We start from the raw sequence: 17,645 nt of genomic DNA on the forward strand, positions 1-17,645 counted from the left end.
CCGCTATAAGTGTTGCAGTGTCAACTGCTATCAGCTTGTGGTTGAAGTAGTTAGCTGCCATCATCCCTTTCTTTATCTGAAACTAGGGATATAATTTGTTCATGGTGGTAAAGGAAAAATAGTAGAGAGTTTTATTGAGAAAGGTCTCTTGTCCTAAGCAAGATGTAGTTTATTGCATGACAACAATCAGATATGAGTTATATTAATAACTTAGGTATTATTACTAAGGCTATTCTATGACTTATTGGAGACCAATAGCTTTAGGTTTTCAACCTCCAAAATCCTAAGATATTTTGCCATTTTCCCATTCAAATCCTTATGGTATCATCAAAATGGGTGGAGTTTAATGCAATATATAATATTAACACTTTCCGGTCTAATCCAATAATCTCTATTTCCATACTCTCATCCTCTGGCACCATTGATTCCAGGTATTTGATGTTACTTACTTTGTCCAAGCCATCTATAATCATTACACCCTCACTTTGTCAGTTTGAGCCCAGGCAAAAGGATCAATCTATAAATTGGACTTTGTTCTGCTTATTTTCATACTTCCATCTCCCAGTGCTTTTCTCTAGTTACTTTCATTATCATTCACATTTTCCAATATTACTAGAATTGAATATCCATGTGATTTAATGTGAGGATAATTAAAAATAACATGCTTATTCTGAGATGTTTGGATTATCTATTTCTTTCTTTTTGTCAGAGGAGAAATGAACGGAGAAAGGGAACAGAATTCCAACAATGTGTACAGGACAGCCATTTCCAGCAGCACCCCTAAGGCTTATAAGGGAGAGGAGTTATTAAATGTGGCTCTACATAATGGATTGGATAGGTAGATAAACCAAATGTGATAAGTATGATGACAGATTGTTTAGCTTTAACATTTAACTAGAAAATGATCAGCCTTTACAGAAACAGAAACTCCAACATGGATTCAGGCATACTTTAAAAAGGAGTGAGCTAACTGAGGTGATATAGGAGATGTTTGTACATTGGAACAAAAACAACAATAGAATGCTTTAAATAAAGAGTTTGGAAAGGTACATGATCCTCCATTACGAGTTATGACAATTACAAGTAGTTTTCAGATAGGTGGATAAATAAAGATTTTAGAAGCCAACTAAATCTGTAAATAGGTGTTTAGGAATAATACTGAAAAGGGAGATCATGAGAAAATGAATAAATTAAGAGAGATAAGGTGAGAGTATGAAGAAAACAATTTCAAACATATCAACAAGAATTATAACATTTTTTTCAAAATATTAAAAGAGTAGGGAAGGAGGAAGTTACAAAGCCACAAGATATTATTTTTGCGTGTGGGTATTTACTGGAGAATAAGACATTAGTCACTGTAGTGGATTAGTGGTGCTGGAAGAGCACAGCAGTTCAGGCAGCATCCAATGAGCAGCGAAATCGACGTTTCGGGCAAAAGCCCGGAAGAGGGCTTTTGCCTGAAACGTCGATTTCGCTGCTCGTTGGATGCTGCCTGAACTGCTGTGCTCTTCCAGCACCATTAATCCAGTATTTGCTTTCCAGCATCTGCAGTCATTGTTTTTACCTCATTAGTCACTGTAGTGCCTATTTCTAAAATAGGAAGCAGAATTGTTATAGTTCAGTTAGTGTAAAACCTATGCTTCGGGTATTTTTTGTTTTGAACTAATAGTAATGTTTCACTGTACAGTGACTTTGTCAAATTCAACAACCTAAAGTTTCAGTGGTGTTGAAGTTGTCATCTACTGTTGTCATATGAACTGAAAAACCAATAGAAGGGTGCCAAGTAATAAGCCAAATTCCTGGACTTATAACTCTGAATTAGCTGAACCTGTGCAAGCTTGTTATACAATTGTGCCAACTAGTTGAAGTGCAATTATACTAATCTACAGCATGAAATCATGGAACTCAAACCAGCCGTTATTTGACATCAAGATCTCCCTGTGAAATGACATTCATACCCTATGAAAATGGCTAGCCTATGAGAAAGTTAAAAGTGTTGTCAAATGGCGAGAAAGTGAAGTTGATACTGCAGTAGAAAATTATGGCATCAAGTGAAAAGTGGCCATCGCTCAGGACTGGTAGATTCTAACATCAAGATTCTCACCATTCTGAAACACAAGATGAATATCTTGCAACAATTTGACCATCAGGCAATCTCTCCAGCAAGGAATAGATTAAGAAAGCCTAACCCTACCTTTAGAAAGCTTGGCTAACATGGTTCAAGATAGTCCAAGCACAGAACATTCCCATCTCCAGTCCAAGAAAGGGGGATCACCCTGGAAAAGAAGCTAGACCATAAAAAGTTCATTTGCAGTGATAGGTGGCTGGACTGATTCAAGTTAAGGCACAGTATTGTCTTTCACAGAGTGAGCAGTGAGGGTCAGGCCATATAGCAGCAACAACAGATAATTGGTTGAAAAATTGACTCAATTATGTCTTGAGTGTGCATTGAGAGGCATTTTTAAAGAGAATGAAATCTGTCTGTTTAACTGTATTTTTCCTTGATTAAACATGTAACAATGTAAAGTGGAGCAAGGAATGTGTCACTAGCAGGGAACTGAGCCAACATGGATTGCAGAGAAAAGTTGCCATTTCTTCTGAATAGGAAAATGCAAGAAAACACGTTACTTTACCAATGTTAGGACGCTACACATACAACTTGAGTTTAACAAAATGGCTTGGACAACCTCCAGCATCTTGGAGGAATGGATCAGGAAATTAGAAAAAATGTACAAATAGAAGAAAAGGAAGATTATCATCATTACAGACAACTGCCTGTGCACACTGACACCTCTGCTTCAAGAACAGTTAACTAACATTCTTACCTCTGAACACCATGACAAACTCCAACCAATGGATCAGGGAGTGAATAAAAAACCCACGACAGTTGGTGGCTAACCTCTCAGGTCACAAGGCCATTGTTAAGAAACAGAAGTACAACCCAATGTTCTTGCATGTTCATGATGAAGAAAGTAAGGAAAATGGTGGCTGTATCCACAAATACCAATTGCTTCCAACATACTATATTCAAACAGATTATGGCTGTGCAAGACACTGAGAATGAGAAGGAACAGGGTGAGGCACAAATATGAAAGACATGTTTTACTCCTGTGTTGATGACATGGCAGACTCGTTTAAAGACAGCACTCTAAACAGAAGAAGGTTACAGAATCTTTCAAGCGCTCATGCCCAAATTGTTTTAATGTCTTTTACCATACAAGATCAGAAAGCTATGAGATATAAACAAGTCGGAAAAAAGATATTTTTCATATATATATACTGCTTCATTGCATATTCATTAGGCTTCTTTCACACAATGTATTTGTAGGCAAATCAGGTTAGATAGGGGACTTGTCAACCATCTTCAGGCTCTACTTAACACAAATTTATTGGATGGATCCCTGTGATTCAACTGATGATGACATCTCTTAAATAAAGAAATAATTAGAAGTACCACCATGGATTTCAAAAAATATTCTCATGCTTAAAAAAATTATAGGATTTTTTGAGGAGATAACAGCAGCTAGAGAAAGTGGCTGCTCAATATATATGAAGGACAGAAAAAGACTTTGACCAGGCATCATACAGTATATCATTCGGGAACATTAACGGGCACTAAATTCAAGAAGACCGTATGCGTTAATGAGACAGGAGGGAAAAGAGAATAAATAGTTTCTTGAATAATTGAACTTAAAGACTGCTAAAAGTATACAGGTGGAATCTTCCTATGCATTGAATGACATGGGCATTGGTCAGAAAGTTAGAAGTATTGCAGGAGATGGGTGGGTGAGGAGATTTGCAACATTGTGAGTAGAAAGTTCCATTTTCAAACAAAAGTGTAGAACTGCAAAAAGATTGTCGTCAATGAGCTGTGAGTATGCATTATGAGTTAATCTCGTCTCATTGGTATTTGGTTTCCCATTCTTCCAACTGCCAATATAAACTAGATGGCAACAATTTATGACATGAACATAAGATCAGTTAGCTGATTACTTCAGCTTGCCGTTTTCTCCTCCGTTCCTCCATCTGGATACCAGTCACCAATGTCTCAGGCCACATTCATGACCAGCCACCACACATACAGACATTGGCATATAGAGTCATCGAGATGTACAGCACAGAAACAGATCCTTTGGTCCAACTCGTCCATCCTGACCAGATATCCTAACTTAATCTAACCCATTGCCAGCACTTGGCCCATATCCATCCAAAGCCTTCCTATTCATAAACCCATCCAGATGTCATTTAAATGTTGTAATTGTACAATTCTCCACCACTTACTCTGGCAGTTCATTCCATACATGCACCATCCTCTGCATGAAAAGGTTGCCCTTTAGGTCCCTTTTAAATCTTTCCCCTCCCACCCTAAACCTATGCCTTCGAGTTCTGGACTCCACCACCCCAGGGAAAAGATCTTGTCGATTTACCCCATCCATGCCCCTCATGATTTTATAAAACTCTATAAGGTCATCCCTCAGCCTCCAACATTCCATGGAAAACAGCTCAAGTCTATTCAGTCTCTTCCTATAGGTAAAAACCTCCAAACATGGCAAAATCCTTGTAAATCATTTCTGAACCCTTTCAAGTTTCACAACATCCTTTCTTAGGAGGGAGACCAGAATAGCACAGAATGTTCCAAAAGTGGCCTATCTAATGTCCTATACAGCTGCAACGTGACCTCCAAACTCCTATACTCAATACTCTGACCAATAAAGGAAAGCATACCAACCGCCTTCTTCTCAATCTTATCTATCTGTGACTCCACTTTCAAGGAGCTATGAACTTGCACTCCAAAGCCTCTTTGTTCAGCAACAATCCCCATGCCCTTACCATTAATTGTATAAGACATGCTCTGATTTGCCTTTCTGAAATGCAGCACCTCATATTTATCTAAATGAAATCTGTCACTCCTCAACCCATTGCCCATCTGATCAAATATGAAACTCACATCTCCGATCTTATAGTCCAAAATGTTAAGTGAGCAAAGATGGCAGACATCAGGGTAGTCAAGCAGGAAGCTGGAAGAAGAGTCACAGCGAAACATTGACTTCTCCACCTCCTGATGTTGCCTGATTGTTGTGTTCTTCCAGCCTCCTGCTTATCTACATATATTTCTGCAAATCAATGCTGCACAGTGGTAACTTTCATTGGAATGCTGCTGTAACAGCACTTTGCACACAGGGACAGCTATCCACTACATATCTTGATCCAGGCTGCTTCCCATTTATCCTCGTTTGCTCCCTTAGCACTCACTTACTTCATGCCTGCCTGGATGTTCACAGCTTCTTTGTCTTGACTTGCTTCGCCTTTTCATGCTTTGCCTCCTCAACTAGAGCATACATGCTCACAATACTTCTGTCTACGTTTTGAGCCACTCTGAGAGGCAGTTTTCATGGGCATGGCATGGATATTAGACAGCACCCTGCCCTGCGTAATGGTCTCCCTTCCCAGCAGCTTGTTGAGCTCCTTATCATTCCACATGGCTTTCTGCAGGTATGGGAGTGATGTGGATCTGCTTCTTGTCTTGGGCTGCATTTCCAGGCAGCTTGAGGATTTCAGCCATCACATACTCGACCAGCACAGCCCAATAGACTGTGGTCTGGTGCCCACTCACTCAGCATAGTTGCCCTTTCTCAGGAACTTGTGAACATGACCCACTTGGGACAACCAGGATTTCACCTTGGAGCAAACTTTTCCTGTGGTCTTTCTCCTTCTAGACATGTCCACAATCTCACAAGCCTTTTCACAGTAAATGTCTCGACTCACCTTTTAGTGCAGACACAATGTCAGGCAGCTTGTCATGGTTGTGCGCAGACATTAAACAAGAGGGTTGGCATTTTGCTGTACAGTGTCATGTGACATCAACCTCACACCTGAACCACACACGTCAACCTCAAACACACTGCTTCAAACAGTTATGTCTCAAATCTGAGGAGAGTAGTCCTTAGACAAGTCAAGGGAGACACTCTTCAGTCAAGTGTTCTCAGCTCTATAAATCAAGCGCAGCTCATAATATCAGTCCGGGGCTTAGGCATAGACTGCTGACCACTTGGGGCAGTCAGCGTCAGCACCTCCACAGTCTAGGGAGTAGGCCATGGTCAGCCCTGTGGGTGCAGCGTAACCAGTTCAGGGAATCATGGGAAGTAAGTCGGGAAGGTACATAGAAACCAGTCAGGGGACTAGTTAATCATCAGTCAAGACTGTACAACCAAGTTGGACAAGTGGTTCATGGTCAATCCTGGAGGTCCATCTGATAAAATTCAAGGTGGGTGCACTGTTATCGAAGGGAATGGGGGGCAATATGCTGGAATAACAACTGTGAAGGACGGGTAGAAATAGGGCATAGAGGGAAAGAGGTAATGCAGGAGTGGTGTTCATAGACAGTCAGCCCTACCCTCGCTTCAGTGGGAGCATAATGAACTGCCATATCTGGCATGATGACATGATATGCCTAGGACTCAGAGAGAGAAGCACAGTTAAACAGATGAGTTGAGTGAGAAAGGGAGCTAATCTCTTCATCACTTAAAAGAGACATACACTCCTTAGAAACACCCTTGGGATGTGTCTGTTCTGCCTTGCTGCTGGATCTTTCATTGCTGGTGTTCAGTTATCCAGTGAGCTGGCAGCTTCCATTCATCAGCTTTCATAATTGCAGAGTTGAAGGTACTTGAGTTACTGGTTTGTATGAGCAATGCATCTGCAGAGTAGCCTCTCTGATGTGAATGGCCTGTTATTATTCTGCAACAAAAAAAGTGCAGATGTTGGAATTCAAGGGAGATAAGCAGGAGGCTGGAAGAACACAACAATCCAGGCAGCATCAGGAGCTGAAGAAGTCAATGTTTCACTGTGACTCTTCTTCCAGCCTCCTGCTTGTCTACCCTGATGTCTGCTATCTTTGCTCACTTAACATCTTGGACTATAAAACATTGTGTAGCACTACAAATGGCTAGGTTCTATACCTTCAATCTTGTGGCTGCAGCTAAACAAAACTGATAAAGAGAAGTGAACATACATTGACAAATGTGAAAATGTATTTTGAATGAAGGTTCTTACGTGCCACCTGTTTACACATTCTCCCTGTGGCTGCAAGGGTTTCACTGTGTGCTCCGATTTCCTCCCATAGTCTAAAGATATGCAGGTTAGGTGGATTGGCAATTCTGAATTACCCTGTAGTTTCCAGGGATGTACAGACTGGGTTGATTAGACATGGGAAATGCAGAGTTACTGGTGGCTGGGTCTGGGTGGGATGCTCTTCCAAAAGTTGGTGCAGAAGCGATGGGCCAAATTGCCTCTTTCCACACTGTCGGGTTTCTACGATAAGGTCTTTGGCCACCTTTACCTCCCACTACATCTTGCTGTAGTCCCAGGTTCCACAGGTGGGGTGAAAGAGCCTGCCCTACAGTGGAGCATGTTAGCCTTGGAGATTTGGTCAAGGGATGTCAGGTGCTTTTGTAGTTAGAGATCCCAATCATGCTGAGTGTATCCTGTCTAGAGACAGGTGCATTCTTCTCAATTTGACATCCCACAGGGCTAAGGAGGGTAGATAGAGTGAAGCTGGAAGGCCTGGCCACCACTGCAGTATCCTGAGAGGAGAATTCTGAGGAGTCCGTATGTACTTCTGGCTAGGTGCCTTACTGGTTCTACTCTTTGTGAGTAGAGTGAGCTCAAGGTCCCTCTTCCCCCAGTCCCCTTGCTGTTGTTGCAGAGCAGCAATGGTGAGAAGAAGGGAGTGCATGTCTGTGCATTTATCCAACAAAACCTCTATATGCCACACCTAGCTTTCCATGGCAGACACCAATCCGTCCATGAAGGCAGCCAGGTGCATGCATGCCAGAGGCAACATGACATAATTTGACAAAATGTCCTGTCGCTCCTGTGTCTGCTTGTGTATTTGAATGAAATTCTGAATTGCTGACAACATTGGGTCCTCTCCTGCCTCAGGATGACCAGGTGCTATATCTCTGGCAGCCCTCTGAGTGCTAGAGTCCTGGGTGTTCTTTCTTTGGCCCTTTGCACAGTACTGTGGCAGTGATGTACTCACCAATCTAGATGAAATCCACACTGATGTGTCAATATTTGCAATAGTGGAGGCTCCAGGAGATAGCCCTGCCAGTGCAGCCTCTCATGGATCGGTGGCTACTTCCTCAGAGATGGAAGAGGAGGTGTTGCAGGACTAGCCTCCTAGTCTTTGAAGTTGTTCAGATGCCTCTTGTAGCTTCAGATGACAAAAAAAGAGAAATCGTCATGAGCATGGAGTCAGACATCAGGCATGTGGGGCAATGGGAGAGCAGCAAAGCAATGGTCAATAATCCTTACTTGGTTGCCGCAACATGGATGTTTCGGTATCACCATGTGAACGGTCATAATTCTTCACCAGCCAAGACCAGGATCTTGTTCTCATCGATGTAAGGAGCTTAATGTTGCCCCCCCCCCCCCCCCCCCATTGCCTGTCCTGGTTCTTTATGTTCTATTGTGTGAGACAAAGGAAGGGTTGAGTGAAATGAAAGTGGCTGTCATTGCTGTTTCTTCTTTCTTTTTACTGTGAGTTTATTTCATATGAAAAAGTACCTTTAAAAGAGAATGTTTCCTAATTTCTTGGATCTGTCTCGATGTCTGCATTTTTATATCTCTAACATTGGATCATCTGATTGTTATGATGCTTGACCACAAGTCCATCAGGAAGTGGTCAGCATGTAGCGTCCTTGAGACCCTGTGGGAAAAGGAGAGGGTGCTTTCCGTCATGTAATTCCTTCATCAAACTGTCAAAATCATTTAGCAGAATGCCTCATCACCTTTCCTACAAGCACCAAGACATTGTTTGTCTGGTGGTGAGAAGGGCACGACCTGTGAGATCCTTCTTGTATGGCCGGTCGGTCTGCGCCATCACACGCTGCCCTTGAAGTGGCTACAGGGAGGGTCATGATTGGAACACAACTCCTTCTGGAGTGTGCCTTTGCGAAGGAAGTCTGGAGAGAAATGCAGTGGTTTTTGGTGAGATTCATCCCAAAAAGCTCCATGATGCAGGATTCTGTGCTCTATGGTCTGTTCTCCAGGATGCTCACTGAGACAAACATCGACTGCACCTAGAGGGCCATCAACTCAGTGCAAGATGGCCTTTAGTCTGCACAGAACTTGTTGGTCTTCCATAACAAGGAGTTGGCCCTAACTGAATGTCATTCCTGAATAAAGGGCTTCTATCCCAAATGTCAATTTTCCTGCTTCTTGGATGCTGCCTGACCTGCTGTGCTTTTCCAGCACCACTCTAATCTTGACTCTAATCTCCAGCATCTGCAGTCCTTGCTTACACCTAACTGAATGTTGCAAACTGACACATTCCAAGGTCCAGGACAATGTGCTGAGAGACAAAATAAAACTTGGGACAGTTGTCGCCAAAGCACAGTGGGGAAAGACCACTGTCTGAGATCTTCCTGTTGAAGTTAACTGGGAGTCTGTTCAATTATTGGACTTTCCTAATGTCTCAAATACACATAAATATAGTCTGGTTCAAGTAAGAGATGCCTTTGGTTTGTTTGGATAGAGCCATAGAATCATGCAGCATAGAAACAGAACCTTTAGTCCAACCAGTCCATGCCAAACAGGTCTGGGGAAGGGTCACTCAACCTGAAATGTTAACTCTAATTTCTCTCCACAGATGCTGCTTGACCTACTGAGCTTTCCCAGCAATTTCTGTTAATGTCCCTCAATAACGCTAGTCATCCAGGATTCCCTACTTCTGCCAGCCTGTAACAGCTAGCCCCAAACCCTTATTACTCACTTTTGAAAGCCTACCACTGACCAGACATTCCTTTGCTTGCAAACAGCCTCGCCAATCAACCTTTGAAAGTTTCTGTCTGAGACCAACAAAATTGGCCTTGCCCCAATTTAGAACTTTAATTTGTTGACCAGGCTTATCCTTTTCCATAACTATTTTAAATCAAATGGAATGATGGTCACTGGTTGTGAAGTGCTCCCCCATTAACACTTCCATTGCTTGCCCTGTCTTATTTCCCCAAGAAGAGGTCAGGTTTTGCCTCTTCTCTAGTTGGGCCATCTACAAAATGCATGAGAAATTCTTCTTGAACGTACTTAACAAATTTCTCTCCATCCAAGCCCTTAACACCATGGCATTCTCAGTTAAACTCCCCTATTACAGCCCTATTATTCATGCAGCTATCTGTGATCTCCTTACATATTAGCTGTTCAATCTCCTGTGACCAATGGGGGGGGGGGGGGGGGTAGGCTACAGTACAATGCTATTAAAGTGATATCTCCCTTTTTATTTCTCAGTCCTCAAAAACTCTTAATAAAAACCAAAAGAGCTGTGGATGCTGTAAATTAGAAACAAATCCAGAAATTGCTGGAAAAGCTCAGTAGGTCTGGGGAAAGGTCACTCGGCCTGAAATGTTAACTCTAGAATTCTGCTAGAAACAATTTCTGTTTTTGTTTCTGATTTACAGCATCTGCAGTTATTTTGGTTTTTATTTAGAGTTTTTGAGGCCCTGGTCAAGAAAAAGGAAGCATATGACATGTACAGGCAGCTGGGATCAAGTGAATTACTTGAGGAATATAGAGGGTATTAGAGGACACTTAAGAGATAAATCAGGAGGGCTAAAAGTGGACATGAACTGGCTTTGGCAGATAAAGGAAAAGAGAATCCAAAGAGATCCTACAAATACACAGAGCAAAAGAGTAACTAGGAAGAGAATTGAGCCTCTTAAAGATCAACAAGGTTTTTGATGTGCAGAACCACAAGAGATGGGTGAGTTCCTAAATTTGTTGTCAGAATTTACAGTTAAGCAAAATATGGATGCTAGGGAACTTGGAGAAATAAATAGTGATATCTTGAAGAGTCCACATTACAGAAGAGGAGGTGCTAGAAATCTTAAAATCATTTAAATTAGATTAATCCCCTGGACTTGATGGAAGTGCTGCGTTCATTTTTGTTTGTAATTTATATGAATGATTTAGATGAGAATATGGAAAGAATGGTTCGTAAGATTAGTGGTATAGTGGACAGTGAAGAAGGTTACTTAAGATTACAAACAGATCTTGATCAACTAGGTCAATAGGTTGAAGAATGGCAAATGGAGTTTAATTTTAATAAATTCAAGGTATTAGATTTAGGTAAAACAAACAAAGGCAAGACTTATACATTTAAAAGTAGGGTCTTGGGCAGTGTTGTAGAACAGAGAGACCTAGGGGTTCAGGTACATAATTCTTTGAAGTTTGCATCACATATAGATAGGGTGGTTAAGAAGGCATTCAATGCTCAGACCTTTGGAGTTGGGACATTATTTTGAAGTTGTACAGGATGTTGGTGAGACCTCTTCTGGATAACTGTCCAGTTCTAGTCTCCCTGTTATCAGAAGGATAGAATTAAGATGGAGAGCTTTCAGAAGAGATTTACCAGGATGTTGCCAGGAACGGAGGGTTTGAGTTAATAGAGGATCGATAGGCTGGGACCTTTTTCACTAGAGCATAGGAGACTATGGGGTGTCATTATAGAGGTCTGTAAAATCATGAGAGCCATAGAGAAGGTAGATAAGCCAACAGTTTTTCTCCATGGTAGGGGAGTCTAAAAGTAGAGGGTGTAGGTTTAAGGTGAGAGGGGAGAGATACAAAAGGGTCCAGAAAGGCAATTTTTTTCACACACAGGGTGGTGAGTGTCTGGAACAGGCTGCAGAGGTAGTGAGGTAGTGGTGGAGGTGAGTATGATTTTGTCATTTAAGAAACATTTGGACAGACATGAAGGGATGTGGACCAAATGCAGGCAAATGAGATGAGATTAATTGTGAAACTTGAGTAGAATGGACAAGTTGGGCCAAAAGGCCTACTTTCATGCTGTAAACCTCTGTGACTGTGTCATGCTGATGTGCTCTTAATAATTTAAGTTGCTTTAATCAAAGATTTATTTATTTGAAATCAACTCCTCTTGTGGCCAAGGGAAGAATAGGGTTAAACTTTAAAAGTTCAGTTTCTTTCAGCATTGGACTATTCTTAATTCTTAAATTGAGTGGTGTCATGAAACAGAAGTTGCAACGTTACACATTGTAAGCAACTGAAAAAACTGCGGATGCGAGAAATCAGGAACAAAAACAGAAATTGCTGGGGAAACTTAGCAGGTCTGACAACATCTATGGAGAGAAATCAAAGTAAACGTTTCAGATCCAGTGACCCTTCACAAAATTACATTTTGCGCTGGTTTTAAAGTTGAATTGGCGGGTCGAGGAGGGGGCGGGGCTGATGTGATGGACTGGCGGGTCGAGGAGGGGGCGGGGCTGATGTGATGGACTGGCGGGTCGAGGAGGGGGCGGGGCTGATGTGATGGACTGGCGGGTCGAGGAGGGGGCGGGGCTGATGTCATGGACTGGCGGGTCGAGGAGGGGGCGGGGCTGATGTGATGGACTGGCGGGTCGAGGAGGGGGCGGGGCTGATGTGATGGACTGGCGGGTCGAGGAGGGGGCGGGGCTGATGTGATGGACTGGCGGGTCGAGGAGGGGGCGGGGCTGAGGTGATGGACTGGCGGGTCGAGGAGGGGGCGGGGCTGAGGTGATGGACTGGCGGGTCGAGGAGGGGGCGGGGCTGAGGTGATGGACTGGCGGGTCGAGGAGGGGGCGGGGCTGATGTTTTGGACTGGCGGGTCGAGGAGGGGGCGGGGCTGATGTTTTGGACTGGCGGGTCGAGGAGGGGGCGGGGCTGATGTCATGGACTGGCGGGTCGAGGAGGGGGCGGGGCTGATGTTTTGGACTGGCTGGTCGAGGAGGGGGCGGGGCTGATGTCATGGACTGGCGGGTCGAGGAGGGGGCGGGGCTGATGTGATGGACTGGCGGGTCGAGGAGGGGGCGGGGCTGATGTGATGGACTGGCTGGTCGAGGAGGGGGCGGGGCTGATGTGATGGACTGGCGGGTCGAGGAGGGGGCGGGGCTGATGTTTTGGACTGGCGGGTCGAGGAGGGGGCGGGGCTGATGTGAGGGACTGGCGGGTCGAGGAGGGGGCGGGGCTGATGTGATGGACTGGCGGGTCGAGGAGGGGGCGGGGCTGATGTGATGGACTGGCGGGTCGAGGAGGGGGCGGGGCTGATGTGATGGACTGGCGGGTCGAGGAGGGGGCGGGGCTGATGTGATGGACAGGCGGGTCGAGGAGGGGGCGGGGCTGATGTTTTGGACTGGCGGGTCGAGGAGGGGGCGGGGCTGATGTGAGGGACTGGCGGGTCGAGGAGGGGGCGGGGCTGATGTGATGGACTGGCGGGTCGAGGAGGGGGCGGGGCTGATGTGATGGACTGGCGGGTCGAGGAGGGGGCGGGGCTGATGTGATGGACTGGCGGGTCGAGGAGGGGGCGGGGCTGATGTGATGGACAGGCGGGTCGAGGAGGGGGCGGGGCTGATGTTTTGGACTGGCGGGTCGAGGAGGGGGCGGGGCTGATGTTTTGGACTGGCTGGTCGAGGAGGGGGCGGGGCTGATGTTTTGGACTGGCGGGTCGAGGAGGGGGCGGGGCTGATGTGATGGACTGGCGGGTCGAGGAGGGGGCGGGGCTGATGTGATGGACTGGCGGGTCGAGGAGGGGGCGGGGCTGAGGACAGAATGATCGTTTCGAGGCGCAGCGGACGTTCGGCTGTGGCACGAGCTATTAACCGTTGACTTGACGGTGGTGCGCGTGGAGTTGCTGCTGGTATGGGTGAGCCCCAGAGGAAGAGAGCTCGTTTGTGCGACCCGGAACAACAGGGAGGTGCAGGTCCTCAGCATGAAGAGCCGAATGGTGGAGCCGCTCCTCTTCCCCAGCCTGAGGAGGGGGAGGAGGAGGAGGAGGAGGAGGAGGAGGGGGAAGCGAGGCGCCGATACCGCGGGGGTCTTTGCGATGAGTTTGCTGTTGTGACCGGTACGGATGAGGCCGTAGCTCAGTGTTACCTGGCGGAAAATGACTGGCTTTTAGAAGTAGGTTGGCTGAGCAGAAATTGTCGGCGACCTTCTCATGATAGTCGCTTTCAAAATGCCGTAGGTCGTGGCAAGAAATGAGGCTTTTGGAAGTGTTCTATTTGTTTAGTTGTACGGGGGAGTACGGCGCTGTGTTTTTGTCTGTGATCAGACTGTGGACAGAGTTGTATTTATTGGTTGTCATCAGTTCTTCAACTTTCAGCTGAAGTTCAGCCTGAAGCTTCATCGGGGAACGTTGTCAAAAACCCCGCGGTACCATTTTTAAAGAGTTTTCCCTGAGTCCTGGACAATGTTTGTTCTTTCTTCGACATCATTGAAAACGATTATTTGATTAGCGCATTATTCCTTTTGTTCCGTTTCTAGACAATGAGGACAGACGATTACTTCAACTCCACTTTAGTGAGTGTCATGGTCATAACACTTTTACAGCGCCGAAAGAGGCCTTTCGTCCCATTGTGTCCCACAGTCATCAAACATACATGAATTTGCCAGCACTTGGCCCATAGTCCTGAGCTCATCTGAATAGTTCTTATGATTTGGAGATTTTGATGTTGGACTGGGGTGTACAAAGTTAAACATCACACAACACCAGGTTATAGTCCAACAGGTTTAATTGGAAGCACTAGCTTTCGGAGCATCGCTCCTTCATCAGGTGGTAGTCAATGAAGGAGCGACACTCCGAAAACTAGTTTGCTTTCAATTAAACCAGTTGGACTATAACCCGGTGTTGTGATTTTTAACTGAATAGTTAAGTATCTTTGAAGGTTCCTATCTCTATCAGAGAATTCAGGATACACACAACCCACGTTTTGTTTTCAAATGCCATCTACTTTGAAACTGTCCCTTTTTATGGACCCCTCTCCCACAGGGAAAAGATTCCACCTATGCCCCCAGAACTTTGTGCACCTGCATCAGCCCCATTCCTTCAGCTTTCTGTAAGGAAAACAACCTTGGCCTATCTAGTCTTTCTTCATAGTTGATCGCTCCAGCCCAGGCATCCTTCCAGTTAATCTCCTCTGCATCCTTTGTAATACAATCACATTGTTTTATAGTGTGGCAACCAGTATTACACACAGCATTTGAGCTGTGGCTCAACTAAAGTTATGTACAGTTATGTACAGCTCCATCGTTACAATCTTGCTGTTTTATTCAGTGCCTTGACTAATAAGGGAGAAAATGAGGACTGCAGAAGCTAGAGATTGGAGTTGGAGTGTGATGCTAGAAAAGCACAGCAGGTCAGGCAGCATCTGAGGAGCAGGAGAATCAATGTTTTGGGCATAAGCCCTTCATCAGCAATGAGGTTTGTGAGCTGGGGCTGAAAGATAAATGGGAGGGGGTGGGGTGGGGCTGGGAGGAAGGTAGCTGGGAATGCAATAGGTAGATAGGTTGGAGAGCAGAGAGGAGTGGACAGATGGGAAAGATGATGGACAGGTCAAGAGGCTGGTGCTGAGTTGGAGGCTTAGGACTGGGATAAGGTGGAGGAGGGGAAACTGCTGAAATCCATGTTAATCCCGTGTGGTTGCAGGATTCCAAGGTGGAAGTTGAGACATTTTTCCTCCAGGCCTCGGGTGGCTAGGGTTTGGCGATGGAGGAGGCCCAGCACCAGCATATCCTTGGTGGAGTGGGAGGGGGAATTGAAGTGTTCAGTCACTGGGTGGTGGGGTTGGTTGATGCAGGTGTCCGAGATGTTATTGGAAATGATCTGCACATTGGCGACTGCTTGATGTAGAGGAGACCACATCGGGTGCAATGGGTACAGTAGGTGACATTTGTGGAGGTACAGGTAAATTTGTGTTGGGTGTGGAACGATCCTTTGGGGTCTTGGACTGAGATGAGGGTGCAGGTTTTGTACTTCCTGCAGTGGCAGGGGAAGGTGCTGGGAGTGAGGTGAGAGCTGGTGGAGGGGTGTGGATCTGACAAGAGAATTGTGGAGGGAATGGTCTCTCCGGAATGCTGATAGGGGTGGGGAGGGAAATGGTGAGGTCTGTTTGTAGGTGGCGGATTATGATGCAATGTATGCGGAGGTTGGTGGGGTAGAAAGTGAGGACCAGGAGATTGTGTCCTTGTTGCGTTGGGAGAGGTGGGTTCAAGGACGGAGGTGTGGGAAGTAAAAATTTTAAGTTTTACCCATATGGTCTCATTTGAGGAACCTTCTAAGCTATCATTGTTCCTCACTCCAATAATTGACTCCTTGATCAATATTGAGATACTATCTTTTTTTTACACCACCTGCTTTAAGACTCTGTACCCTCGAATATTGAGTTACGTCTTGTTCTTTCCTCAATCATATAACTGTAATGGTAATAATATCACATCCCCATGAATTAATTAATGCCCTCAGCTGCATTACTTGCAAGACTCCTTGCATTAGGATAACTCAACATTTGATCTGGAGTTGATTCACAAATGAAGTATAGCAAGAAGTTATCTTGGAGAAGAGGAATGTGGACATTTGAAAGAAATTTGTACTGCAATTTAGTGTGAATTGATTTGGCACTGTAAGTGGACGATCAGTGCAAGCAGGTACTTGTGATTTGTGCAGTGTTACCAATATTACCTACATTACAATTTTGACTCTTCAAAAGTATTTTGTTGATTGTAAAGGACAATGAGATGCCTGAAGACACACAAATGAAGTCTCTCTTTACCTATGCCTTTTGACATATTGTCTTACTGTTTCAGTCTTTCTACCAAAGGGATTTTAAGTGTTATTGGCAATACCTCAAATATGAAACTCTACTATTTGTTTCATTATCTCCATCTCTGTTAAATACAGCATCATTTTTAGTAAGAGTGGACGGGCAAAAAAAAAAGCTTAAATACTTTGAAAGGATAATTTCCTTTCCTCAAATTTAGTTTTCTCTCAAGGCCCAGACAAGCATGCATTTACTCTGTGGGAAGCTAGGGAAGTGATTGCTGAGCCTCTTGCTGAGATATCTCAGCATCAGCGATAGTCAGAGGTGAGGTGCCGGAAGACTGGAGGTTGGCCACTGTTTAAGAAAGGTGGTAAGAACAAGCCAGGGAACTATAGACCAGTGAGCCTGACGTCGGTGGGCAAGTTGTTGGAGGGAATCCAGAAGGACAGGATGTACATGTATTTGGAAAGGCAAGGACTGATTAGGGATAGTCAACATGGCTTTGTGCGTGGGAAATCATGTCTCACAAACTGGATTGAGTTTTTGAAGAAGTAACAAAGAAGATTGATGAGGGCCGAGCAGTAGATGCGATCTATATGGACTTCAGTAAGGCGTTCGACAAAGTTCCCCATGAGAGACTGATTAGCAAGGTTGGATCTCATGGAATACAGGGAGAACTAACCATTTGGATACAGAACTGGCTCAAAGGTAGAAGACAGAGGGTGGTGGCGGAGGGTTGTTTTTCAGACTGGAGGCCTGTGACCAGTGGAATGCCACAAGGATTGATGCTGGATCCTCTACTTTTCGTCATTTACATAAATGATTTGAATGCGAGCATAAGAGGTACAGTTAGTAAGTTTGCAGATGACACCAAAATTAGAGGTGTAGTGGACAGCGAAGAGGGTTACCTCAGATTACAACAGGATCTTGACCAGCTAGGCCAATGGGCTGAGAAGTGGCAGATGGAGTTGAATTCAGATAAGTGCGAGGTGCTGCATTTTGGGAAAGCAAATCTTAGCAGGACTTGTACACTTAATGGTAAGGTCCTAGGGAGTGTTGCTGAACAACGAGACCTTG

At 44.7% G+C, this 17,645-nt stretch overlaps 1 protein-coding gene and 1 long non-coding RNA gene across 3 annotated transcripts in view; one reads left to right on the top strand and one right to left on the bottom strand.

The window, feature by feature from the left end:
* LOC140465092 (uncharacterized) overlaps positions 1–17,645 on the bottom strand; it is a 959,861-nt gene that overhangs the window by 546,593 nt on the left and 395,623 nt on the right. The gene's annotated exons all lie outside the window — the stretch shown is intronic.
* The window catches only part of LOC140465090 (tyrosyl-DNA phosphodiesterase 2-like), a 36,929-nt gene continuing 32,853 nt past the window's right edge, over positions 13,570–17,645 (top strand). The window contains exon 1 of one of the 2 annotated variants that reach the window (XM_072560957.1): positions 13,570–13,932. In XM_072560957.1, the coding sequence (XP_072417058.1) occupies positions 13,672–13,932 (261 nt within the window). In that variant the 5' untranslated portion in view covers positions 13,570–13,671. Of the gene's footprint in view, positions 13,933–14,295; positions 14,332–17,645 lie in introns of those variants that run through there. The other variant, XM_072560958.1, reaches the window with a different exon arrangement.

This window comes from Chiloscyllium punctatum, chromosome 41, assembly GCF_047496795.1.
Source record: "Chiloscyllium punctatum isolate Juve2018m chromosome 41, sChiPun1.3, whole genome shotgun sequence".
Taxonomy (NCBI): Eukaryota; Metazoa; Chordata; class Chondrichthyes; order Orectolobiformes; family Hemiscylliidae; genus Chiloscyllium; species Chiloscyllium punctatum.